The sequence below is a fragment of the Xiphophorus hellerii genome, chromosome 11 (genome assembly GCF_003331165.1).
Source record: "Xiphophorus hellerii strain 12219 chromosome 11, Xiphophorus_hellerii-4.1, whole genome shotgun sequence".
Lineage (NCBI taxonomy): Eukaryota > Metazoa > Chordata > Actinopteri > Cyprinodontiformes > Poeciliidae > Xiphophorus > Xiphophorus hellerii.
In genome coordinates this window covers 14128819-14156665 of record NC_045682.1, presented here as the reverse complement: position 1 = coordinate 14156665, position 27847 = coordinate 14128819, and the positions used below count along the sequence as shown (strand labels likewise).

Here is a 27847-nt window from a genome sequence, read left to right as displayed (position 1 = left end):
GCATACGCTGCCGTTCCCTTATGAATTATTATAATATAATTATAAATCAAAAAAATTATTTGAATTTCTCAGTTTGCCGCAAGTCAAACGTTTATTAGACTTGGGTTGTTTCTAAAGGTGGCAGTTTGTGTAGGCGTGCTTACGCAACAGGTTACGCCCCTCAGGTGTGTGCTCTTTGTGCGCACGAATCACTTTTTTCCCCTTGTGATTTGAGTTAACAGAGAGATAGTCTGTGGAGAGAGGTCGTTAGAATACATGTCTTCTTTCAGTATACCTCCGCTGAAGGAATATCACAGCAGGGTCTGAGGGAACATACATACTTTATCTCATGGATCGGTTATGGTTTCTTGTTTTCCTGGGAGGATTCGTGATAGCAGGTGAGTTTGTGCCACTTCCTGGACATTGCTCGCTGTGGTTTTATTTCCCCACGTCAAAAGGAACGCTCGCTTTATGTTCCCATGTGCTTCAATAACTGGATACCCAGTTATTAATAAGAGTGTTTACGAGTTTCATAGATTTAAGTTGTAATTTTGAAAGGGGAAAAGGCTGTTTGGAAATCTGTACCGACGTTTCATTATCATTTGAATCGCTAACCTTTAGACCAGCTCCTCCTCTGGGCCTATTTTTATTTGTTAAATTTGTTTATTGGCATAAATGCGTCTGTGTTTGTGCAAGTGGCATGAAAAAAAGATTAAACTGAATAGAGCATTGAATGTGACTTCAGAATGTGTTTATATCATTGACTCCCATTGAAAATGCACAACACACGTTCTTTGCAATTACACCGGGTTTCAAAATCCTTTCAAAACCTGTGGAAAACGCGTTTAATCATGTTCTAAAAGATCATATTTACGTGTGTAATGTTCAAATTTCAACTAATTCAGAGTCATTTTGAGCAGTCAAGAACTTTTTCCTCCATGTGATTTTATATTCAGTAAATAGGAAAAGTTTCTGTATACAAACATGTCATAAAATGTTGATAAGACTTTCTTGTCTTAAAGCCAGTGCTATGGCATAATTTAAAGAGAGACGTGCATGAAGTCATGCTTTTAGTGCTGCATTCTTCTTATTTTATTTGATTGTTTAACCTGCCAGGGCAAAATAAAATCCTATGATATTCATCAAATATTAAATAAGGTAAACTGTGAGTGTGACGACTTCTTTAGGTTCACAACCAGTTGCATATTCACTTTGATCTTTGTTTTATTACCTGACCCAGTTGGGGGGCAATAGATCTTTGGTGCAAGCAACTGAAAAGCATGTCCCTCTCTCAGCCAGCTGTTTGGCAATGCTCAGCGGCAGGAGCCAGAAGGCACTAATATGTTACTTTATGCTCCAAGCAAAAGAAAGCTTTGAACATTTAAACTCTTTCTCTTGTATTTTATTAAGATGAGAAACGGCAGCACTGGAAATTTTACCCGTCCTTTTAAACCCTTTATAAAGGTGACTCACCATTGCTTGTGTTAGATGTCACACTTCACATTTGAGTCTAGAATACCTTAACTTCTCCGTCAGTGACTGCAGGGTCCCCAGTGGTTGAAATAACAAGAACAAACATCGTCTCTTCACCACCATGCTAGGTGTGAGTTTTAGAGCTAAACGTCTCCACTTTGGTCTGTTTAAATGAAGATTTACAAGTGTAGGTAACACTACTGCAGTGTGTTTTTTTTTTTTTTTTTGCAAAGCGTAGAGCCGGCCACTCCAAACAAGTAGTACTTGTGCAGTGTGGATTAAAACATTGCAACGGTCATGAACCTGAACGTGCTAATCGCACAGCTAGCGTTGTCCTTGTTTTTATCGAGCAAGCTGCTTCTGGTATCTTCAGATAACCAAAACTTTGTTTAGTGACTTAACACAGTTCTCCAATGTTGACCTCAGCTTGGAGTGTAGGTGGGTATTAAACCTGTAATAACTAACATTATACAGTATGCATGCATTTGTTTTCAGTGTTACCAATATGGTTTGGTTGAGAACCTCCATCACTGGCATAAAAAAAAAAAAACTAATCAGGTTGAAGAAACTTTTTTTAATCTTAAAAGTTCATAACTGAGCTGTAGATTTTTCACTCATGTGAAAATTTGCATCTGAGTGTGATTTTAATTGGAAGGTCGTCCTCTAAATGAAAGGAATGCTTACAGGAGTGATAAAGGCTACATTAGTGCGACTCTCAGCCATCTTTGAAGTTTGGATTTGTCGTTTTCTTGATGCTGCACGATGTTCTGATTCTTCTTGATCTTTCTTTACTTTCTATGTTCTATTTTTAATAAAGTAATTCATTGTGAGAAATTATTGCTGTATGATTTTTTTTTCAGCTGCTAATTTTTATTTGTTTTAAAATTGCTGCCCTACCTAAAGGCCACATTAGAGCGCATTCCATTCAGATATTATTTTATGTTGTGGGATAATTTTGATCAAATGATGTTAGTGAAAAGGAAAAAGGGAAGTTATGGAAACCAGCAGACAAGAAGACACTTGTCTGCATTATTCTCTTGTGTTGGGAGAATGATGGGTTTTGTGCTTTAATAATGGAGTGTAACTATCTTCAGCTGTGGCTAAGATTGTGCTGCAAAATCTTAGTTCCTTTAGAGAAACCTGTGTGTGGGTAGTTTTAGCCTTTAAAAGAATAAAAGTGTCAAAGGCTTCTTTTTAAATAAAAGAAGCCTTTGATTATTTGTTCTTTGTCAAGTCGTATGATTGGAACTTGCAGACGAATCTCTGCAGGAATGAGTTTCTGCAACTGACTGGATACATTTAGTGTTTTATTTTTCTTTATGATTGAATTTATTTTCTGAAAAGCTGTATCTCTAACCCAGTAGTAAGACCTGCTGTAGTGTTTGAAGTCTGTAGTTTTAAGAATCTAAAAATCTACTGCCCTCGCTTGTCAGCGTTATAGCACTTTATAGTCTTGGACGCAGAGGTCACTTTGTTTAATCAAATGTTTCACTGACTTCGGTTAATGCTTTTATAATTTTCATTTCTATTTCTGATTCTGCTTATTCGTCAAATTCATTTATTGCTGCTTTGCTAAGCAAGATGTTATACATTTATTCAATGTAGTTGCTTTTCCGTGAGACTAACACAGTGTTTGTTTTGTAACAAATCTCTGCTGCTACACCACAGGAATTGAAATTACCAGAATTGCCATAAAATGGAACCAAGGAATAATAGTTTAGTGATATTCATAATAAAAAAATGAAACGCATAAAGTGGATAAAAAGGTAGAATTTATAAATGTTCTGTAAATTGTTGTCTTTGTGGTTATGGAAAAATTCCATCTGGTAAGGCTTCCTTACAAATAGCTTACCATTTCATAAAAAAATATATAAAGGTCTTCATCTGACAAAAGCTGTTAAACAACATTTAAAAAAATGGTGATATCTCATGGTGGTATTTTTTTTAAATTAGCATTTTTCATACATTCTCAGTTTAAGTCGTTTCAAGCTGAGAATGTCAAGTCGTATCTTCTGAACTGTCTCCTACAATAACGATAGTGTAGTTACTTTGCTTTTCTAATCTGCTGCCAGACCACTGTCTGTCTGCTGTCTCTTTGTAGTCTCCATGTTTTAAAGACCCACTCCTTCAACATTTGTCTCCATCCTTTCAAAAATCTGAAGCGTATGTCATCCATCAGCTTTAGCTTTTTGCATCATGAAAAAAAAATCTGTTTTCTTCTTCTACTTATTATATTGGCAGTTTCAATTAAGGATGTCTTGATCTGATTCCAAATGTTAGAGATTTTATCCGGACCCACATGGAAGTGCTCTGAAATATGTTACAAGCCAAATTATCAACAAGTCATATCAAAATTGAGATTAAACATAGTAGCTTTAGCTTAGCACTTCAGCAAACTGCGCCATGCTAAAATATTCAGCTGACCGTAGTTGAATGTATCTAGACGTGTATTTGTAGAAACCCCTGTTGAGAAAAAATATATATATTTGTTGTTGTTTCAGGGGGAAAAAACTGATGATGCAGCATCCTGAGAGCATTTAGTGAGTGAATTAAATCAGATAAAATAACAATACTAATGTAGGCCATGTAACTCCAATGGAAAGTAGCGTGTCATTTGTTATACTGCAGTCCAAATCTATTGAGTTTTCAGGAATATACATGCTACTGGTATTAATTCAGTTCAGATCACCTTATTCATGTAGAGTAAAGAACCAACACATGCTATGTCAACACACTTTACAAAATAAAGTCAATCCAATCCTACAAGTCAAGTATCTGTATGCCAAATTTTTCCTAGACATCAAACAGTGCAGTTTCAATTGAATTACAAATTGGTTAAAAGTTTTCTATCTAACCAAACCAAGCATATTACATTGAGTCACTGATTGGCGAAATTTACTCCACCTTGACGAGGATATAGTGGCACTTGCTGGAATTGTGTCATTGCTTTTGGAGGAATCTTTGATAATGATCATGCATGGAGCAACAGTGGAAAAGGAAAAATTATCTTTTAGTGACATGTTGAATTGTGGCTCAGGGTCAGCAAATTTCTGTACCTAAATGACTTTTATGCATATCTGGGACAAAAAAAAAATCCCTCATCTGAACTTTTTTTTCACTCCCCTAAGTCTGGAATTGCCTATTTTAACTCTTTCCCCTTTAATTGTTAGTTGCATAATTTTCATTGGCACCCTGCTTGAAATCTAAACCATTGTTGCTTAGTCATTACAGGTGCTTATCTCTGCATTGGACTTATGGTAGCTTGCACACAGATGCTAGTCAATATGAAACCTTTTTCATTATTTCAGACCGCAATGTTATGATGAATAATTTACAGAATCTTCTAACTTTTTGATGTCTTTTTTTTAGGGGTGCAGCATGTTTGGGGAATAGAAGTTTTCACCACAAGCGAAGTGGAAGCGGTCAATGGAACGAGTGTGAAGCTCAAGTGTACATTCAGCTCCACGCAACCTGTGTCGCTTCAGACAGTTACAGTATCATGGGACTTCCGGTCCATCACTTCAAAAAGTACTGAACGTGTAAGTAGTAAGCTTCTCTTTCTTTCCCCAAAAAGTTGATTTTACTGACATCGAGACCAGTAAACCTTATTCTGACATTATTAACGGTCAGGGTTGTAAAATACAGAACAGGACAGTATGAAAAACACCATAGTTTCATGTTGTTACACATTACATGGAAAAGTTTTTAAAGGCTCAACCTTTGTGCTTAGTCATGTAATTTCTTGTAACCAAGTGAAAACGTTTTGTTTCTTAATCTGAAAGACAGAATGATTGCTTACTTTCAGGTTTAGCAAAGTTCAAAGGGCCTTTGGAAGAGAAACAGTCCCACGTTGTCACATCATCTCACATCCTTGAGAGGAAATGTGACTTTTTTTCTTAAATTTTTGACAAATATGTGGAATAAACCTGCATTAAATATAGTTGTGCACCTCTAGTTCATTATGAAGAGTTCTAGTCCTTTTTCTAAATATGCACTCTTTAGTCAAATACAAGGAAAGCTGCTTCTTTTCAGCAACAAATAAATACGCTTTCCAGTTCTTCACTGTGCAAACTAAGCCCTCTGTTTTTGATTGACGTAATGTTTCATAAACGTTTTCTTCTCTATAAGGCAACTTGTCATTGGAACCACGTCATTAAGACTCTCTTAGGGGTTTAAATATATGTGTTCACTGTATCAAAATTACGTAGTTTTACTTTTAGCATTACTTGTTTTTTTCTTTTTGTATTCTTGCCCTTTTTTTAAACCATTTGTGTGTCTTTGCCAGATGTTTTACTATCAGGAAGATCCATATCCTCCCGAAAAAGGGATATTCAAAGGGCATGTGAAGTGGTCCGGAGACATAATGAGAAAAGATGCCTCAATCACCTTGAATGATGTTCTCCCTACGTTTAACGGCACCTACATCTGTCAGGTGGTCAATCCTCCAGATGCCCACGGCAGTACTGGAGAAACCATCCTAAGAGTCGTCAACAAAGGTGAAGCCGTAGTATGCACGCATCTTGATGACTCTTTTCTTTCTGCTTCACAGTTATTTATTGATTTGTGTTGGGTCTGCTACACTTGTGACCAACTCCAGTCCTCCAGTTCATGTTTCCTGTATGTTCTAGTTGTGTCCCTGCTTCAACACAAGTTAATGGGCATTTCCCCCGCTCAATGTTACAAGAAGTTCTGCAGCTGCCTATTAAAGAATCATGCATTTAATCAAGTTGTGTCAAAGCAGGGTAATGGCTAAAACATCCAGGAAACTGGCTCTCAAGGGTTGAAGTTGGCCTCCCTTAGCCTATGACAAAAAAAAAATCTCAACAAAATACCTTTAGGTTAGTAGTTGTAATGTTACAAATTCTTAAAGTGCTATGAATGCTTTTGCAAGGCACTGTGACTTAAGGCCTCGTAAGTGATTCTCTGTGGTTTTGCTTCTAGAAACTCTCTCTGAGATCAGCCTCCTGGCGGCCATTGTCGGAGGCTCCTGCGCCGTCATCCTGGTCTTTCTTGGTATCTTCATTGCTGTGAAGATGTACAGGAAGAATAATAACAAAAAGGACATTGAGATGCGCCTAGAGGAGTACAGAAAAGACCCAACTGTGTGGTGAGGCCCCAGAGACCCACAGCTCTTGTCAGCCTCCTCTTCTCGGGACTGCTATGGAGTCAGTGTGACTGCTTGGGTTACTTTTTCTGAAAGAAATGAATGAAAGGCCTTTTTTCTGTCATGTTTGCTCCTCTAGCGCCAGCTTTCGGATATTAATTCAGGTTCCTGAGACCACTGTAGTGTTGGAGATATAATGTGCTGCGTATTATGTTGCTTAAATGAAAAATCTGGACATTTTTATCTACTTCACAAAAAGTTTCTTTTGATTTAAAACATTTAAAAGTTTTTCTTTTTGTTTTTGGGGGCAAATTCCTTTTCTTTTTTTTTGCGCTACTACCCTTAGCGCATGAGGCTAACGACTTTATCCTCATGCGCTAAGGACATTACTGCATGAGGCCGGTGTGCTGATGACCTTTGCTCCACAATGCATTCCAATCTTTGAGTTGAGGTGAGCCATTTACCAAATCCACACTCATGGGAGCAATGAACAGGTGATCTTTGTCCAGAGCTGCATTTCTTCTCTGGGCTTGCCTAGCCTCAAGGTAACCACTTTTGGTATCTCTTCTTTTCTGTTACGCTGGTGATGGATATACTTTCTGAGGGGGAACATATCCCATGTGTTCATTTACCGCATGATCCACTGTGCACTGATCGTCCCGTCTCACCAGTTGCTTTTTTTGTTTGTTTGTTTGTTTGTTTGTTTTTTATCCACGACTGGATGTGTTTGGCTGTGCGGTTACACCAGTTCACCTGCAGAGGCAGTCCACCTGACAGCTCTGGAAACAAAGAAGGAAGCTGTCAGTTGAGACGATTAGGAGTCTGAGCCACGCAGCGGGGATGATGAGGAGGAAGAAGGTCTTGGGGATGAGGATGACAATTACGATGATGACGATCTTGGTGGTGATAATGATGATGAGGATTAGATAAGTTCCTATTTTGGTAGAGGAAATTGAAATATTTGTGTTGCACAATTCACTGATGGTATTTTAAGCCATCTTTGAAGAAGCATTGAAAAAGCGTAAAACAGAACCAGAGAGACTGTCTTCTTAAATGTTTTTCTTTTCTGTTTTTTTTTTTCCTGTGGAAACACTTAGTTTTGGTGAGCCAGCTTTACTTCAGCAGCTGGTGCCACCTGCCTCAAGCACAAATATGTAATAAAGCCTGTGTGAATTGTGCTTCTTTTAAACTACATCCTCCTCCAACGTTTTGTGAACCAAGCATCAATGACCAAACAAACACGGCAGCTTGACAGGTTCTGACTTGTCGCTGTCTGCTTGGGAACTGGAATATCAAATCTTTTTCAGACAGTAAATGCTCTTTGAGCTCCTTGAGCAATACCAGGTCACGCTAGCATGACGTGGTAGCAACACTTTTCAGTGTGGACGTTGTTAATTAAGGAAGAAGACTCAATCTGGGCTATTTTCAGTTTCACTGAGCTGAACGATGGCAGGTTTTTAAGAGGAAGTGTAGTTTATACCAGAGTTGTTTGTGGTTTGTTTAGGATCATCATTTTAAACACACTGACTGTTTTTTTCTGTTACTAATGCTGACTATGCTAATTGCTGAACTAGGATGTCAAATCTATAATAATTTTGTTGTTTTCAAAAACGCTGGCTGTCTCCTTAAGTTGATGGTGTAAAACATCCTACACCCCAGATTTTATTTACAGACTACTGAGTTTGAAAAATATTTTAAATACTTTCATCACAATTGAAAAAAATTCAAAAGATTTAGAAGCAGCAAAAATTTTAGATCAAATCAGGCAAGGCAAAACTTTGATTGGTGCATTTCTATTGCAGACTTCTTCAAGAGCAACAGAACTCCCATCCTTTTTTTTTTTCAAATATACAGTACACTATTATTCTAACGTTTAGAAAAGTGTTTAAGTTTTCTTTTTTTTTTCTTTTTTTAATGATCTTGTTTGATATTTGTATTGTGTTTGTTCTCTATTCTATAAGAGCAGTGTCATACAATTGTTTGTGCTAATTTGACTAGATGGGTTAAATTTGTCCTGTACCAGAATTTTGCATGGACACAAATTGTATTCCAGCATAAATTAGGTTTTATTATAAATTTTTTAAGGACATTGCCTTTTTAGTTTGACTCCATGCTAGCAAATCCTTAACAGTGTTGCTCTATTTCTGCTGCTGCAACACCAAACATTTAATATTCTTAGATTCTCATTCTTAGATGAGTGATGTAAATGTTTTGTTTTGTTTTTGTATGTTGATTTAAAAAAAAGATAACAAAATTTCTCAATAAAGTTACATTGAATTAGCTTTACAGCTGAATGACATGTTGTGGTTTTTACCAGAGCAGGGATGTTGCATAAGGGAATGTTATATTTTATATTTTTGTATGTATTGATAAGGTGAATGTTATTTCATTAAAGCCCTGAAATGTCAATTGCGTATTTTAGCAGCGTTTGATTAAAGAAACACGCACGCACACACCCCTACACACAGGTACACTGAGCACTACTGCCATCTACTCTTCCCCAGAGGTCATGAGAATCATCCTGCGTTGGTGTTTTAATTGTAGTTTCCAGACCTTCTTAGAGATTGGAAGGAGTTTACCAAAACAAAGTCTCACAAAGTTGGTGAGCAAATGTCCTGATCTTCCTGAGCGGCTTTTACCCCCCTTTCCCCCCCACACACACAGATGGCATGTTGTGCAGGGTTGGATTTAGGGGATGGAATGTTTATTTTAGGGGGGGCACATTCGGTCACCGGAAATTAAAAGCAATTAATGATTAGGGGTATAAATCACTCCACCGATTAAATTTTGCCATAAGGGTGCCTTTATGTCTCTCTGAGGGGTAAATCGTGGATGACCTCATCTTGCAATATAAATTATGGAATCACCGGAGGGCTAAAAAAAAAAAAAGTCATTTACACTAAAATATAAAAAATTTGGTGTTGGAAAAAAAATCATTTTCTAGTACTTCTAATTTCTAATTATTTAGTTTTTCATATCTGGCTGCTGGCTTTTAATTTTTCTAAGGGCACTATTGTAGTTCCATAGAGTGCACAAGCTCGTCAAAAAGCTAAAAGTACTTCTTAATTATTATTTGAACAGAACTTGGAGTGGAAATATTGGGGGTAAACGAAAGCAAGTAAAAAAAAAGTATTTTACCATTTCTTTTTCTCATGTACTAACGTGACTTGTAGTAATCAGTTCAAAAGGGATAAAAAAGATAACAGTTTTAAGATGGTCCTTAAATTATTCCCTTCAAACAGCTAAGTTTTGGGGGTTTTTTATCTTTTTTTTACTTGACGTCATTACTGCACTATAACACCTGAGTTGTGTGTCCTTGTCTCCTGCTGCGGGCAGCACACATCTTGCTGCAGTAATCCCAGAGGTGCCTATGTTCTTTTTAAAGCTGAGGATGCATCGTCCTGGCACCGTTAAATTATGATGAGGAACACATGAACATAGCATCTGTACACAATATAGTTCGTCTACTTGTATGTGTGTGTGCAAATAGACATCCCCACCAAGATGCTGCAGCTGTTTGGTCGGGTTTGCTGCAGCACTCTGTCTTTCTGCAGCAAAAAGCTTTTTTTTTTTTTTTCTTATTGCAGTTTTGGAAGAGTTCCCACTGCTGCTGCATTGATACTCCAGTGGAGGGGCCAGCAGAGCCGAGTGGTGAGCCTGCATCCTGGCCAAACTGTCTCTGACTCAATGTTAACTTAACATCTAATAAACTCCCTACCTCTTTTTAAGTTTTTACCTTACACAACAACCTACCTTAAGGTTGTTTTTTTTTACATTGTGGATTTCTGAAAAATGTAAAGTAGTCTGGATCATTGGTTCATATGATTCTTATCCCCAAATTATGTATTCTGATTTACTGGAAGCAAGAAATCTGTTCAAAAGAATAATTCAGATTTACTCTGAATAAACATCACCGAGCATATGACAATTACCCAAGCTGATTGCCTTCTTCATTACATAATTTCATTTAAAATAATTAAAACAAATGCTATAAATTGGCTCTTCTTTTCACCATCTTTGAGTGTAAGGATGCATAATAAACACTCTTCCATCAAACTGAAAGCAAAACTCTCCAACTGTTTTTTGCCACACTGTCAGGCAAGCCAAGTCTTGCTCTTTCTAGTCGTCTCATGCTTGTTAGTGAGAAACAGAACAGTAAGATAATCACTTCAACACATCTTAACCTACATGTTCTTGGTGGTTTCTTCCTGTTTGGCATCCACAAACCCCCTCAACCAGTTTCTTTCACTCTGGAGGAACAGTAGCCGTTTGGGGATTTAAAGCTGCAGTGTTTAACATTTATAAAAAAATATTTTTTGTACATATTTATTGAAACTGTTAATATGTTGTGATTGTATGATATGAGACATAGATATGTATTTTTAAATTTGAGATCCTCTGCCTTCTCCCAGTGCTAACTTGAAACGATCAATCAGAGCCAAGAGGCGGGTCGTAGCGTTGTCAATCACAATCATGTGTGGCGCAGCTCATCCTCTTTTGCACTCTAAGGCATTGCAGCTAGCAGAGCTTGTTGTGAACGCTCAAGCTAATCAGCATGACCACCGATGATGTCTGATAAATGATTTTCCTGTAATGGTAAGCTGTTTCTCCACCATTAGCACGTTGAACAGCAAAAACATGAGGATGATTGACAGCGCTAAGAGACTCCTCCTGGCCCTGATTGGTTGTTTTTTCTCGGAAGCTGTTCTTTTTTTCGAATGACAATAGTAGTTCAGGGAAGAGGTGGAGGAGATTGATCTTGTCATAGATTATCTGTCAAATACCATACAAATATGTAAAAAAAAAAAAAAACATTCACCAAAAAAAAGTTGCCTACTGCAGCTTTAAGTCCCACATTACCAAAGAATGTTGTAAATTTTTGGAAATGACAACTCAGGAATTTTAAGAGGCCATTTTAGAGAGATTTTTGTTTGATTCCTTGAAAACTGTTCAGTGACTCAGAAACTGGAAATGGGGATCATCTCATCATCTCAAGCTATGTATGGGTGTCACATTTCTCAGCCTTCCTGGAAAAGTTTACTGTAAGCTGTTAGAGAAGAGACTCAGACTGGCAGAGAAACCTCGAATCCAGGAGAAACCATGTGACTTTTGTCCTAGCTGTGGAATGAAAAAATTTATAATCTGCTCCTCATCTCTTTTTTTCTTTTAGATTATATGGATAGCCTTGTCAAAAGATTTGTATACAATCTTTTAAAGATTTTTATTTATGCTGAATGCAAAAAAAAATACGTCAACCAAAAATTGCAAAGAAAAAAAAATATTGAAGCTTTTGCAAAGCACTGACAATTTTGTAGGTACTCTATAAATGTGAAGTAGGTTTAGACTAAGTTGCAAACAAATCCATAACTTTTCTCAGTAAAGGCCATCCCTCGACTAAAATAAAAGCCAAAATCATGCCCATATTTCCAATTGAAACGTTTCCCAATGTTTACTTTCACAGAATCCTATCTTTGAATTGATCAGTAAATCAGTATTCTATCAATATTCAGACGTTGTTAACTGAAAGAATGGTGGATTTACCAAATTGGAAAAGGAGCTGTCCTGGCATAATTAACTGATACCAATGACTCAAAAAATACTTTTTATCATTTATAAAATGTAACAAGCTGCAGACAAATAAAAGTGTTCTCAAAAGAAAGTCTGCATCATGCAAGGGGAAAACTAAGTATCTACTGTTTTTACTCTTTTGCTGTAATTCTCTCCAGCTAAAATAAGAATGAAAGCCGCCATATTTATGAATGGCGGTGCGTCCCAGCCCAGGCCCTGAAGCAATATCACACACCCTCCTCCTCAGCCAGCACTGCAGAACTTTCCTCTGATCTTCAGAACGCTCAGCCAAGGGTGCCTGAGTCTGTACACACACACCCACACACGCACACACACCCCCACACACCCCAAACCTAACAATGGGGAGGAGGGTTTGGAGGCAGTGGGTGGGAGCAGTATGGGGAGGGAGGAACAAACTATGAGACGAATGTGGAGGCAGGTGACCAAGTGGGGCAAATAGAAGTGAGGAGGTCTGGCATGCAGCCAGCAAGAGATGACAAGCAAAAAAAAAAAAAGAAAGACAAGTTGTGAAACATCTGGAGGGACGACCCTGGGAAGAATTCAGCTTGCTGGGGTTCTGCTGAGTGGGGCTGAAACACTGTGTTCCCTCTGTGTGTCTGCGTTGCTGTTTGCCTTCCTGCTCGTCTCCCTCTCCGTCTCCCAGCCGGTTGTCTCTCCTCCTGGCTAGCGCTGCAATGTGGCTTTCTCTGCAGTGAAAGTGCTGGCTGGCAGATTCTCCTTGTGTGAACCCTGACTCTGCGCAGTGAGAGTTTGCCGCTCTGCTTCCGTCCCGTCCCACACTGACTCAGCTGTGAAGCCAGCCGCCGGGCCACAGGAGCAGGTAGGCAAAAAGAACTGTACTGTATGTGCTTTTAGTTTTTTTTACAAAAGTAGCTTTTAATTCATTGATTAGTGTTTTGCTTTTTTTTTTTTTGTGATGCAGAAGAAGTTTTGACAGTGCACTGACAAATCTTTTTAATTTCTTCCACCTCTCCTCACCCATTTCTCTTCTTTCTCTGCTGCCCTCTGTCTAAACTGCAGCAGCGTTTTCCACATGAGTGCATTTGAAGGTTTCCAAGAGACTTCAAGACGATAGCAACACTTTTTGGGGGGGATTCCAGCCTCCAAAATTGATCCTACACATCTGGAAAACAGTATCAAAGTGAGCTGGGGCCAGCTGCCATGGAAGTTCGGTGGACTGGGGTCGAACGCTCCAAGCTGGGCTCTCAATATGCAGTCTTCACTCTGCTGCTTGGTAAAGTCAGCCTTTAATCTCTTGACTTCTCTTTCTATCTGATTTAAATATACATAAAATAAATATATGCTTATATTTATATAAGCATATATAAACATATATTTATTTACATATGTTTTTATCTAATTTTGCTTTTCAAGGAATCTCCTAATGCTTTAGAGTTCTTGCCTCAACTTGTCATTCAAGACACAATGTTATAGTGTTAATAATTAGGCATTAAAGCTACTTGTGGTCTTTTATACATTACCTACAGGCATTTTCACGAGACATGCTGCTGCATCAAATTCTTCCATGACAGAAAAATCTCCAAAGGATGAATAACTAAAGAGGAAATAACCCGAACATTTTACAAAAACAAACAAGAAACAAAATCTTCAGTTTAAAATTAAATCAGCATTTATGCTTTAAACGTTGCCTCTGGTATATTAGATTAAATTCAATTCCTACTGGCTTAGTTTGTGACTCTGTATAAAAAGAAGGCAATCTCAGTTAAGTAAGGTGATATATAGGAAGGCTGTATCATGCACTCCTGGCCTGCTCTCTTACAGTTTGTTCTGATTTTTGCAGCAGAGGATGTTGCTGTCGTGTTGTTGCAGGGAATTTCGCATATAGGTCAGATGCTTTCCCATACATGTCTGCCTTACAGTTGTGTTATAGTCTGGAGATGAATATATATTTTTTAATCAGGTCATTTTAAAAAAATGCTAACGGGCAGCTTACCTGACCCACCTTTGCACACATTATCTTGAAAATCATGTCTCTAAGCCTCCTGAACTGCAGCAATAAATAAAACAGCCTGTAATTATGTTGTCCGGTCTTTTCAGTTCAGTAAATTTAATTAGAGATGAGTAAGGGATTTTTTGTTACTTTATTATATAACAACAAAAAGGAGTTATTTTTTTTACAGGCCACCTGCAACAACAACAACAACAAAACTGTGCACCAGAATTTAACACATGCAGGTGGATAAGCAGCACAACAAAGTTAGATCTTTATTTGGATATTCATTGTGTTATATATAAATATAAACCTAGTGGATACAGGAGACCTATCTGATCCTATGTGTAAAAGTAATTACTCCCCAATGCCAATTGTTGATTTTTGTCACCAAGGATGACAAGTGTTTGTGATAAATGGCAATGGGTTTTTTGGCCAAATTTTCTTTTAAATTTAAAAATATTCAACCACTCTAGAGGTTTTAGAGCACAGACTATGTTTTTTTAACTTTATGTCACAGCATTTTAATTAGATTTCAGTACAAACTTTCATTAGGCCACTCCAGAACCATACTGAAGCAGTAAAGGAGCCCAGACGATCACACTATCACTGTTTTCAACCAGGGCGATATTCATATAGGATGATTTTCTCTGAATTGCTAAACTGTTGTGTTTTTTTTGTGAAACCAGCATACCAATTGTTCTCATTACTCTACAGAATATTTATAAAAATATTTCAAGATGTTTTGGATTAGTGTGAGGCAGCCATGTGTTTTCTCACAGGTCAGCGTTGATTTTTCCTGGACGCCATCTTTGCCCGATTATTTTTAATCCTTATTGTTGAATCAGGAGAAATTACATTAACTGAGGCAGGTAGACCTGATGATCACAGTTGTTCCATGTTTGTGGATAATAAGTCTTACTTTGTTATACTGAAGTGCCACAGGCGTAGAAATATGTTTCAGGGTTTCCCCCAGTGTATTATAAGCCTGGCGGGCCACCAGGCTTTACTTGTGCCCCGAACCAGGCTAAGAATTGCTTATTTATTTAAGTCTTTTTTAAATGTTTGCACATTTTAGGACATTATAGTTGGTGTTCAGGTATTAATCTTCCAATCTTTGAATAACACATAATTATCAAGTGATACTTTAAAATTTCTTGTCACCTTCAAACATTTTTAACTCAAAAACACGACGGGCCGCTGGATGAATGACTGCCCTAGCACCGACCACCAGGCTTAGCAAGTTTTCTGGGGGAAACCTTGTGTTTGTAACTATTAACTTTTTTTTATATGTGCTTTTGTATGTCTTTGGTTTGTGGCATGTCATGTTGCTTTTTGATATCTTAACGCTTACTTCATGTTGTTAGACTGGTTCTGGCTGGGTAATTATCTAATATTAGTGACTTTGTGTGGCTGGTTAAGTTGAACCAAAATGTTTTCCCCTTCACAGCTGAAATATTCTAAGATTATTTGAGAACTGCTATTTGTATCAGAGTAATCTTTGCCTGATATTAATGGGGTTTTTTTTATTATTAAAAACATTTAGATGTGACGAAACAGAAAAAGAAGTTTCTTTTACAGGATTCTGTGTTGTTAAATGTGAAGCTTTTTTTATTACCTTTTATCTAAAGGAAAATAAAAGCTGTACTTTTGCTTTTGCAACCTGATTTTCTCCTAATTTACCAGTGAATTTTTAAAAAGGAGTATATTCGTCATGTAGGCCAGAAACTAGGGCAGCACTTTTTGGGTTTTTTTGCTGGTATTGTTATATTTAAAAAGACAAAGATGGAAAAAAAAAAGACGATGTCTGGAAACCTGAAAAAAGTGGTGTGAGTGAGATTTAATTATTTATAGGAGAAAGCATTGACTTTAAAGAACCAGCTTGCTGCCTGAGGATTATCAGGAAGCAAATCAAGCAGTTTTCTTTATTATCAGCCAAAGACAAAGTCAAAGTTTATTTATATAGCACATTTACAACAACCTCCGCTGACCAAAATGCTTCAAAACAACATCACATCACAGATAAATGATAAAGCAGGAAATAAAATTTGTCTCTTCCATTTGGCATGTCTGAATAGTGTGGCAGGAGCCTCATTTGGCAAGATCTTTCATGGCTAACACCACTTCTGTCACGAATTGTGAGTTTGTGGATGGACCAAAATGCAGACAGGAGCTGGGAGCATGGATTGAATGTTTTAATAATAAAACTGAAAACTTACAAAAAGCACAGGGAGCCAGAGCAGAACAAAAACAGGAACCAGGAACAAAAAGCAAGCAGGGAGATAACTAGACAAGATTTGACAGGAGGAACTAGCAAGGATCATCAGCAGGAGAAAGATTTAAATATTGTGAGGATGAACTGAACTGAGATAAAACAGATCCAATCAAATAAAGAGGCTGAGGAACAGAGAATAATAATGAAACTAGAACCAAATAACCAAAACTCGAAACATTGCAGGATCCTAACAACTTCATTAGTTTGTATTTCAGAACAACCAGTGTGTCTACGTGAAAGATGAAATGATTTTGCGCAGCATGAGCGCATGCTAGCTCAGCAGTCTGCTGATTTTAAAAGGCCTGGTTAATTCAGAGTCCAAGAAGTGCAGAGAGGCTGGTGTAGGAGTAGAAACTGTTACTGCAGCAGCAAAAATGTCTTCCTACAGCATAACCTTTCTTCTATTCATCCAGAGTTTTCTTTTTTGTTCTATGACTTTAGTTACAGGAGCAGTCTGACCCAAAAAAAGAGAGGAAGTATGTTGCTGATTTTCTTTTTGCTACCTGCCTAAATATTGGCAGTATTATAAACTTCGAAGCTTATGGTGGACAAAAATACTGAAACTAATGTGTCACACAGATAACTGAAAAAAAAAAAAAAAAAGATTTCACAGGTGTATTTAAATAAAATAACCGATAACAAGATGTTCTTCCCAGCCACTTCCTTTGGCTGCCTTAGCTGTACTTTTCCTGTATGCTGCAGTGGTGTTTGGCTGGCGCTGACCTTGACCGTGCTGTTTGTGTAACCCGGGAACACGAAACACAGGGCAGAATCTCAGGATCGCTGGAAACAGTGCAGGGGATGTTGTGGCTGCTCCTTGGTTCAGACGTTCAGTCTGTGATCCCACTGCTGCGTACTCAAAGCTGGGAACTAAATGTTAAAGTGGAACCCATGTTAATATGAAAAAAAATAAAAACAACTTGCTCTTCACATCACTTTTTTTCTGTTTTCTTTTTCTTTATTATTATTTGTTTTACTTTCATGAAGGCAGCAGTAAATCACTGCTACTTCCTGGAGCTGCCTGACCCTGATGATGTCTAGTGTAGAGTTACACCTTTCAAGCACAAGCAGACTGAATCCTTTATTGACAGTAATGTCACAGCAAGGACATGCTGGTGTCCTGTTACTGAGGCTTCAAGTTCATGAATGTGAATAGGAGATGTTAAAGTAGGAGAATGCTATAGAGAGTTCTGTAAATCAAATGTTTCATCACTAGTATGTCTTTCACAGACATGAATTGTAATGAAAGTAGTTTGAGAATAAAATCTGAATGAATCCTAACAATAATATCAGACACAGACTTTGCATTTGATTATAAAATAACTTCCCTTCAGCAGTTTGTCAGAGGACAAACAAGCTTAATCAAAAGCATGTCCAAACATTGACTAAAAGGACACACTTTAAGATGTTGTAAAAGTTATAAATAGTGGTACAAGTGTAACAATGCAACTTTTCGGTTTTATGGGTTGGACACTCCGTACCTCTTGTGATTTTTGTTTTTAGATTTGTCCTACAGCAACTAGCTGCCAGGGGAATCAATATTTCCAGCAAAAAGAACGCCCAATAACACTTGAAACACCATCATGAACCCACAGCAAGCACTATTAAACCAATATTGACTTATTTCTTGCATAGGCTTAGAGAACTATGAAATTGCTACAATTTGTTGTTTGTAGCAAAACAAAGCACAAAAACCAAGATTTACATTTAGATTCTTTAGTTAAAAAGAATGCTGCATATTGTTTTTTATAGTGAGGTTATCAGTTCTTGCTGTGCTGAGAAACCAGCTTTATTAACTGACAAAGTCAAAATGTTTTAGTCTGTCTTTAAATTTGCTATTTTAATTCCTTAAGTGTTGCTGCAGTCCTCACATGCTTATACTTTTGTCTCTTTATATGAGCCCTAGAAATATGGTGACAATGTGGCTCAAACTTCTAGATTATTTTGATCAAAATGGCTCACTGAATTTAAAATAAATTTAAACAAAGACATCCAGAAAACTGGTTCGGTTTAAAAAAATAAATAAATAAGTAGGCACAAACAAAAGTCAGCGTGTTTTTTTTCTGAAGGTCGCAGACAGTGTTGCTGCTGAAGACCAAACACCTTACATGTTTTGTCATGTTATCTCACCAATATCTCTTTGCTGTCCCAGGTGTTTGGTCTGCTCGGGGCCTGGAGATGTCAGTGGGAAAAGTTCCCTTCCTGGAAGCAGTGAACGGCAGCACGGTCATGTTGCCTTGCACATATGCCAGCTGCATTGGCATCAAAGACCTGTATTTTAACTGGCAATACAATGATAATGGCACAATGCAAAAGGTAAAATCCTTCTTATTTCCATTGAGCGTCTGCTAACTCGACGGTTGAGTTTGTTGCTTGATTGACGGCTTGCTGATTCCATCAGGTGTGCGAAGCTGTGATACCAACAGAGGACGTGGAACCTGATGTGAAAATATTCAGAGAGAGAGTGGAGTTTATTGGAAAGAACCACAAAAACAACATCTCCATCTTGATATGGAACATCACCTTCGAGGACGGAGGCCTGTACACGTGTTTTGGGCGCAATCCCAAAGAGAAGAACAAGAACCACAGTACAGTTTTCCACCTTATTGTTGTGAATGAATGTAAGACTTCAACATTTCTTGCTGGTATATAGTGATTTAGAAAAGTTTCATACTTGCCAAACTTTTTTTTTTTTTGTACATTTTGCTACAGACTTCAATGTATTTCATAGAAACTTTGAAAAGAAAAAACATAAATTTTTAACCTAAATGCAGTGAGGCTCTCTTCTTTGCAGGATGGCTAACTCTTCAAATGTTTTGTCATATGATTCATATTTTCTATGATTCTTCTAAAGTTAAAATATCCACTCTCCCCTATCGTCCTTCCTCAACTTGACCTTAACATTCCTGTAGTTGGAGCAAGGCTCCAGGTTGCACCACATTGTTGATGTATGGCAGACACTCTGCTATATTTTACCTGGTAATTAACGATTACATGCACAGGCTATAAGAAAATACACAGTCTACAGTTAAAATATCCAAACACAGGCCATATTTATACCAGACCAGCTTCTTCTTCCGTATGTTTGCTGTTCTCTAAATTAGCCGACAATTCTTAAAAAGTGCCGTGTGAACCAGACTTAAGACTCACAAGCTCATCTCGTCTCGACCGCTGCTCTAACGCTCTCTGACTCTGGTCGCTATGGTAACGTTAACATATCCCTTCAAAATAAGATACAGATGCGCCACAAAAACGAATATTTTACTTTCATGAAAATTTTATCTCACGATAACAACAAATCAATGCGCTTGTTTCTCTGCTAGAAGACGGTCCCAACTGGGAGTGATGGGAGACAATGACACCGGAAGTGTTGCTTATGCACAGGGTGCTTGGTCTCTAGCGAAGCAGTTTGAAGCTTCGTTGCCTCATTAACATCCGGTCACCATATCATGCAGAGCTTGGAATGTGGGAATCACCTACCGGGATAAATCCATTCTCATGTCTCTTCTCTTTTCCCCTCGCAAAGAAACTTTCCAAAGACATCTGATCTGTTTCTTACTCATTTTGCTGCTTGTGGGATCAACGTTGGCGCGCAAGACGTAACCGAGAGAATCCGGTTAAAGGATTCTCAAAATAAAAGATCCTCCAGACTCAATGCATAAAACGGAAATATTTAATTATTTATTGTGCTGCCCGGTACCGGTTGGGGACGACTGCTCTAAATGGCTTGTGGTGAAATTAAAACAGGATTTCTTTCACATCTTTTTTTTTTTTCTTCTTGTTACTCTTGCTTAAAATGCATATTAGTATCCTGTTCATGGATTGTATCATCTAAGCTGTGGATCTCTGCAGCTCTCCCAAAGTTACCCTGGGCGTCTCGACTGCCTTCTGTTTGTCAGAGTTTTTGTATTGATACTAAATAATATATAGGTGTAACTTTTATTTATGTAAATCTCCTGGCTGGTAATTCATTTTAACTACTGCCTAATTTACCCACATATTACGAGATCTATCAGTTTTAGTTTTAGTTTTCCATCCTGCTGCTCCATTCGTCTTGATTGTTACTGTTAAGTCTTATCTACATTTAGTTTATCACAAGAAAATAACCTGAAATTGGCCAATTTACAGAAATGGAGCATCTCGACTGGGCTCTGTTGATGCTTCAGTATTATGCATACTCAGGTAAAAGTAAACCAGAACATGCATTTATTATCTGGAGATAAAGTAAAGTGGGCCACATCGATGACAAATGGAATCAGGCTGGAGAACATAATAAGTTGTGTTTATGCTACACAGGGAATAGTAACACATGTAATTGAAATGGTAAGCAAGAAGAATTTAAGACTTTAAGGAATGTAAATAAAAAAAGATATTCTGATTGAATCATCCCTTTCCATTTTTCTGAGTATGTCTTTGTTATGACACAGATATAAATAATCTATTCAAATGTTTTTAAATGATTTCTTTCTCTGTTGCTCAATATCTGCAGTAAGGGTGGTGGACAACACGCTGACCATCATTATAGCCTCAGCTGTAGGTGGAGCCATTGCGTTCCTGATGGCCTTTATGTTGCTCAAGAACTTCACTCTCTTTGTTCTTGCCAAACTCGAGGAGAAAAAGTGAGTTTTCAGTTCCTGGCATTTTCTAATGATAGTGCAAATGTTTCGTATTGTTTCATCACATGCCACCACCGCTGCTCGGTGGCATTTCAGTTTGAGCCGTACACATGCTGTAGTTGTTTTCTTAAAGCTGCAAGTTTGTCTTTGAGGTGCTTTGATTTCTTCTGCCGCTCTAACGCGACCTCCTTTTTCGCTTCTCCCCACCCGCAGTAAGGAGTGCCTTGTCTCTTCTTCAGGGATCGACAACACTGAGAACGGCCTCTCAGGATCCAAAGCTGATTCCAAACCAACGCCAAAAAAGAAATGAGGCGGGGGCCATGTAAAACTTAAACATGACTCAGATTTAGATCATATTTGCTGAGATTTCTAAATGCAAATGTGTTGACGGGTCATTGTGTCTAATTTAATAACTCTGGTCATGAGGTTTGAATGAGAAAACATACATTTGCACATAATGATACCAAATGTGCTATAAGTGGTAACTGTGCAAATGATATACAACTTAAGATTGGGCAAATATTGAATGTATACAAATTTTACACAATTATGTTGTTCATTGCTTAAGTTATAATTGTGATTAATTCAAACTAACTTATTTAGGACGAATAGCTAAGCAACAAAGCATTACAGCAAGTAATTCTAAAGTATACCTGAAATTAAGTTGTAGAGGAAAAATAAAATCAGATCTAACAGACCTATTTCATAATTTTAAAAATGCCTGACGTGGGACAAGCACACAGGTGTATTAATGTCCCTTTTCCACTAAATGAAGGCCGCTCTAGGATTTTCCATTTCCTTCAACACTTTTCAATGTCACGGAACCATGACAACTTTGCAAAAACTATTTTCCAAAGATTTTTTATGTTTTAAGAGTAGAATGCAATGTTTTCAGACAATCTGCTTGTTTTCCTTACCATTATTAGAGGTTTCCGAATCTCTAACATCAGTTTCAGCCATGGTGTAAAGAGTAAACAGCATACGTATTTTTATGAGCCTATTAGCAGCATTTTTTTCTTTTTTTTACTGAGCACTGTGGACTGTCCAGCACACCACCCTTTGCATCCTGAATTTTAATTAGGCACAGCACTCTGTGCACATACCTCTGATTACACAGAAGTATCATGGACACAATCCGATCCAAAATCTGGGTTTTATTTACTAAATTTTTGAGTTTTTGGAATGCAGCCCTCATTAATACACCTGTTTTTGTGCTACTACTCAGTTCAAATTTCTGCCACAGAGCCATTGCTCTAACTTATAATGTATGGCAATTATGTTGACATACAACATAATTGCTCCTTACTCTTCCTTAGGTATAAGAACATATCTTACTTGTGCAATAAGATTTGACTGAAGTAAGAATTTCCCTCCAGCATCTACAATCTCTTTATTCAGAAACAGTTTGGAGATGTTTTACACAATGAATTCCCCCTTTTTTTCTTTAAATTATTCAAATAGCAACAAAAACAAATGATGTTTTCATTTTGTCACTAAGAACTGGTGCAAGTTATGAAAATGTGTAGCTACACAAGTAAAAAGAAAATCAAGTTGTATAGCATTTAGCATAGTTGCTCACTGTTTGTTTCCACCAAATATCCACTCAGGCTGTAGCTTCTGCCATTTTAGGCATTAAAAAAATATTTGACTGTTCTTCATCCAAAGTCAAAACAAAAAAGTTAATTTAATTGCTTTAGGCTGAGAAAATTTAATACAATTACAGATGGAATGAAGCCCCTTAAAATAAACACCAAATCTCACATAAGAATAATGCGTAAACAGATAATTCTGTTGATATTCAGTATTTTTCTACACAAATTAGTCATATGCTTAGTTTTAGCGAAGGAAAGAGGGCTTTAACCAGTTTTAATGCAAATATCGTATTGTAGAATTCAGCCTAGTTCTTCATGCCATATTTCCTCCTTGCTTGAAAACAACACATGTGCCTGTTAAAGCATAAAAGCTTTAGTATTTAGTAGGATAGCTAAATATTGCAAAAACAGTGTTTAAACCCTTAACTGTTACAAGACAATAAGCTTTTACATCAAAATGATAGACAATCTCACAATATCTAGATAAATGAATACCATTCAGAGGATGCTGCTTTTCAAATAAATACCTAATGCAATAGGAGCATGTGCAACATGGGCCAGATTTTAGATCTAATGCTTAAATATAATATATAAAGAGATATAAATATACTTTAAGAAACGCACCTTCTCATACTAACACTGGTAGTGTCAGGGCTGAAATTAATTGCAAACCAATTTCATGCTATGCTAATGCCATTAAGCTTACCCTGACTGGGCTAAGCAGTAGTTGCTGTAGATTCGAGAGAAAACAGACTTCTTCCTTACACTGTAAAATCTGCTGGGCTAAAGCCAACTCAATAAAGGTTATGCTGTCTGTCCTGGGTTGAATATGGACTGATCCAGCCATTGAGCCAAAAAAGTTTTTTGCCTTGGGCCTAAATTTTCCAACCAAAACCATTGGTGCCAGGTCATCAGTAAAGGAATTATCTCTTGATCATCCAAGATGTTATAATTTCATCACTCAATTTATAATGTATTTGGCATAGTAGGAAAGGAAATTGGCACTGTTAGGGGAAAAAAGGAGAAAAAATAGTAAAAATGTGTTTTTGAGTATGAATTAACTTAAACTTTTTGCCTGTTTTTAATGTGAAACCCTCTGCCCTTCTCCTTTATTCAACACTACCCAAAAATTGGTTGAAGAAATCTTGTCTAGATTGACTTTGTGACTGATTGTTTGATAAAAGTGTGGTTGTTGAACATAGCTAGTGCTAATACTTAGCAGATAAAAGGCTAATGTAATATTTATTGAATGAATGTGTTCTCTACTGTAAACTAAAGACAATAATCTACACTACAGATATAGACATTGTTCTAAATTATCTTTTTTTTCATCTTACAAATTCCTATTTAATCTTGTGGAAGAAGTTCAGTGAACTCTAATCAGATTATTCTAAAAAAATCTATGGAGAATGTCAGAGTTCCTAGTTTCTTCTTCGCTCTTCCTCCCTGAGTCAAATTTTCTGACCCAATTTTTGGATAAAATAACCCAAGTTCTGTTTAAGCAGCAATAATTCAGCAGCATTTAAGGTTGTAGAAAAATAACCCAGCAGTTTTTGTGTGTGTAATATTGGGAGGGGTAGTGTTTGTTTGTTTTTTTTAAAACACAGGTACTGTACTGATTTTATTAAAATGCATTTCTAATTTAGAACAAAGACGAAAGCACCCATGAACTAAATGTTATTGGGTTTATTGATGTTGCAAATGTCAGACAGTAAGCTGAGCAGAGGGCTCATAGTTCAAGTCTATTGCACAAGAAAAAGAGGAAGGTGATGGTTTCATTGTTGCAGCTTTTGTGAGACAGGGAAGTTTCCAACAGAGTTTTGCTTTATGGTGAGATCAAAACCTTGCAAAGTACAATTTTAAGTAGCAGTAAGAGAATAATGGCTTGAAAAATACTTATACTAACTCTAGAAATTGGAAGACGGGTGCATGTAAACTAAATAAGACTACTGTAAAATGAAGTGTAATTTTCTGATGGTTTCCTCATTGCTTTGTAAAAAAAAAAATTCATGTGCCTCAAACTTTAAATACTAGCTTGAAGCAATATTTTAATGGGGTACTCTGGGCTCTTTAAGAAGATGTATATTTTTGTGTATGTGTAATCCAGATTGGATTCGTCTTTCACATTGTTCATGCAAGTGCAACACAAAAAAAGCAAAACCAAACAGCACAAAAATGTGAGACCATCAGTGGCGGATGTTGCATGTATGGGGCCCTGGGCAAGCAACCACCCCCACTATAACAACCTTTGTTGACTAGCGACAGGTTTGTTAGCTGCTATGTTACATTTTCTGCTTCCATGATAAACAATACATTGCAAGTTTGTGAAGAGAAAATTTCTTCAAATTGTTCGCTTGGCGTAGCTAAAAATAAAAACTCCAGCTAACTGAGGAATAAATGATGAGAGGATGTCTTGCATTGGCACAGTTTGATTGACATCATTTGCGACCATAACTCCTGAAAACCAACCAAAATGCAGAAAATTATCAGAGATTATGGTTTGGGGGAAAAGGCAGTGCTAAAAGCAGGTAACTTGGTCTCTATTGTGTACTCACATTTAAAAAACAATAGAAAAAAAAAGTTCAAGGTGCACCTGACAGATAAAAAAGTCATATCATAATTTGTTATGGTCCTCCTGCACCTCACTGTCTAACTCCGCCCGGGGTTACTGCCCATGTGGCCCATATCTTAACCGCCACTGGATGCCGTCATCGCTGGCAACCAAATCATACATTATTTATTTATTTAGTTATTTATTTATCTTATTTTTCTTATTTTTAAGCTGACTGATCTTTATTGTTTAGTTCTGGTTCACTAGTTCATAGAGCTGTTCAGTTCTCTGTAAAAAGCAAAACGTAAAAACATTTTTTACAAAAAAAAAAAAAGTTACATAGAGATTGATTTGTTCTGCAGATTCACTTCACCCATCAGTAGGAGAAATTGATACATTTCAAGTCCAGTTTTTACTGTGCCTGGGTTGTTCTGTGACTTTGGAAACATTTATAAAAGATTTAGCCAAATTATAGGATTTCATAATAATAATAATTAATTTAAAGTGGGTGAAGTTTCTCTGCTAACTTTAAGTAACTTTTACTGTGAGTTGTTTTGTTTTTTTTAAATAGAAATTTTTTAAATTACATTATGACAATAATATTAACAATCTTTTATTAAAGCCGTCAGTGTGTCAAAACAAATGTGGCATTGTAGGCCTTTACATGCAACTCTATGCAAATGACAGCAGCAGGACCTCTGATTTACTGTGACAGCTTCGATACAGCAGTAGTTACCTTAGGAATGTGCGCTGTGGTGATGACATGCAGGCGGGATCCAGAACCCCCTCAACTGGAACAGAAACTGAGAAGCCTGTGGACTCTGTTGCTTCTCTCCCACTGCTCTCTGCATTTAAATATACAGCTGTAACGCTATGGCCTGCACTTAGATGAAGTTACTGTTTTCAACATCTCTTAAATGCATATCAGCTCTGTTTGAAATTAATAAAGTTTTGAATATAATCTCTGTTGTTCTGTTGTATATTTAAGGATACGCTGTTATCGTTAGCACTACCTGCTTTCAGGCCAAAAGAAGTAAATTAAGCTGTAAATGTTTTTAGCATGCAAAAACCTTAGGTAGACAAAGAGTAAACTTATGCAATACAGAGAGAACCTTAACACTACATTTCTCCATCCTATCAATTTGCTTGATTTATTTTAATGATTCATTTCTGAATGTGTGAATCCTACAATACACATATCTACAACTTAAATTGGACCTATAATTATAGGGAGAGGGAAATTTTACGACAGCCAACCACCGCCTATTATTTTATCTAACATAAAGTGGACTTGTGGATAGTATAAATTAGAACAAGACCAAAACTTTCGAAGAATTTAAACAGTTTATCAAAATTGAAGAAAAGAAGAAAAGCTACTTTTACCTCGGCAGAAAACAAGGGATTTTCAGTCACTTTAAATAAGGTGAATCCTGCATTTATTCTGAATTAAAATAGCTAAAAATACTCAAAGGGTGTGTCAGATTAGGAGCACACGATTACAACATCGTCAGCAGGCATTCTATGGTGACTACCTATGAGTCTGGCAAGGCATTTAAATGTGTTAGAAAAATTTGTAATTAACCATCCAACTGTACAGAAAATAGCCCACAAGTTGAAAATATTCAAAGCGATGTATACCACGCACAATTCTGGCTGTCCAAATAACTTCACTGTACGAGCAGAAGGAAAAATTCTAAAAGAAGTCTACAACAGGCTCTTACTACTTCTGGTAGGAAAGTGCATGACCATCAGAAAGAGGCTACACAAGTTTATATTTTATGAGAGGTGTGCAAGAATTAAATATCTGTTCTCTAGGAAATCCATAAAGCCCAGGTTACAGTTTGCCAAAGACCAGGATGTCTGGAAAACTGGAATAATAATCAGAGCAGACAAATACAGTGTTTCTTTGTCTAGCCAGATTTCACACATATGAACCATATTTTATTATAAAATCAACAGAGTGCTGCAGTAAAGTTAATGTGCCAAAGGGTGGCAGCAAAGGACAAAAAAAATGTAAACAGTTTTAGAACTTTACTAAGTTAGACTGTTAGATTCCAGACTTGTTGACACCAGTCAGGATAAAAAAGGACTTGTTTTCGACTTTTTGTTGTTGTTGTTGTTGTTTTATATGTGTTATCATAACATAATGCCAAAAAAAGGAAAAAATCCATTAATTCTACAGAAGCAAATATTACAGCCCATCAGTTTGGGAAAAGTTTTGTCATTTCTATAAAATATTTTCAAGTCAAGTGGAACTTTATTGTCATCGTGCCAACACGTAGGCTAGATGAAACTTTGTTCTCTAAAGGTGCAGCAGCTTTACTGTTTTAATGTTATTTCTATCTGCTGTGCCATTTGGAGATTAATAAAATACAACAAAGACTATACATTGTCAGTGGAAGAGCATTACTGTTTTAATATACACATTAGCTACTTTAATTAATAATTTTATGTAAAGATTAATATTATGAAAATAACTCAAAAAAGGGTTTATTCTGTCGGAATGTATTATTTTGTATTTATTTGTCATAAAACATATTTTAGCCTTTAATATATCAAACTTTACACATAACTTTGTTTTATCTATTTATGACATTTAAAAAAAATATTAAATAAGACTAGCAGTTAGTACCTGAGTAGTCTTTTTACCAAATATTTTTGTTTTACTCTTACCTAAGTCATTTCTTGGAAAGGTTTACTTTTACTTGAGTAAAAAT

The 27847-nt window shown here is 36.8% G+C and overlaps 2 protein-coding genes across 4 annotated transcripts; both read left to right on the top strand.

Moving 5' to 3' along the window:
• Nucleotides 1–160: 160 nt before the first annotated feature.
• Nucleotides 161–8965, top strand: mpzl2b (myelin protein zero-like 2b). 2 transcript variants are annotated; one of them, XM_032577019.1, is made up of 5 exons: nt 161–377; nt 4822–4991; nt 5738–5948; nt 6394–6559; nt 7305–8965. In XM_032577019.1, the coding sequence occupies exons 1-5, from the start codon at nt 329–331 to the stop codon at nt 7363–7365; spliced, it is 657 nt and encodes a 218-aa protein (XP_032432910.1). In that variant the 5' UTR covers nt 161–328; the 3' UTR covers nt 7366–8965. The 2 variants fall into 2 exon arrangements, with proteins under 2 accessions (XP_032432910.1, XP_032432911.1); XM_032577020.1 differs by having other exon boundaries at nt 6394–8965.
• A 3584-nt stretch (nt 8966–12549) lies between these two features.
• Nucleotides 12550–26091, top strand: scn4bb (sodium channel, voltage-gated, type IV, beta b). Of its 2 annotated transcripts, none has more exons than XM_032577178.1 (6): nt 12550–12965; nt 13169–13379; nt 18524–18687; nt 18773–18992; nt 20861–20990; nt 21201–26091. In XM_032577178.1, exons 2-6 carry the CDS (start codon nt 13307–13309, stop codon nt 21295–21297), a joined length of 684 nt encoding a protein of 227 aa, XP_032433069.1. In that variant the 5' UTR covers nt 12550–12965; nt 13169–13306; the 3' UTR covers nt 21298–26091. The 2 variants fall into 2 exon arrangements, with proteins under 2 accessions (XP_032433069.1, XP_032433068.1); XM_032577177.1 differs by having other exon boundaries at nt 13166–13379.
• Nucleotides 26092–27847: the final 1756 nt, after the last annotated feature.

Excerpts from the sequence above, each read along its gene's own strand:
- mpzl2b (XM_032577019.1), top strand. The coding sequence starts at position 329 with ATGGATCGGTTATGGTTTCTTGTTTTCCTGGGAGGATTCGTGATAGCA. Across the intron at positions 4,992-5,737 it reads CTTCAAAAAGTACTGAACGT|ATGTTTTACTATCAGGAAGA; the intron begins GTAAGTAGTAAG and ends TGTCTTTGCCAG. Across the intron at positions 6,560-7,304 it reads AGAAAAGACCCAACTGTGTG|TTCACCTGCAGAGGCAGTCC; the intron begins GTGAGGCCCCAG and ends CGGTTACACCAG.
- scn4bb (XM_032577178.1), top strand. The coding sequence starts at position 13,307 with ATGGAAGTTCGGTGGACTGGGGTCGAACGCTCCAAGCTGGGCTCTCAA. Across the intron at positions 18,688-18,772 it reads ATAATGGCACAATGCAAAAG|GTGTGCGAAGCTGTGATACC; the intron begins GTAAAATCCTTC and ends TGATTCCATCAG. Across the intron at positions 18,993-20,860 it reads CCTTATTGTTGTGAATGAAT|TAAGGGTGGTGGACAACACG; the intron begins GTAAGACTTCAA and ends CAATATCTGCAG.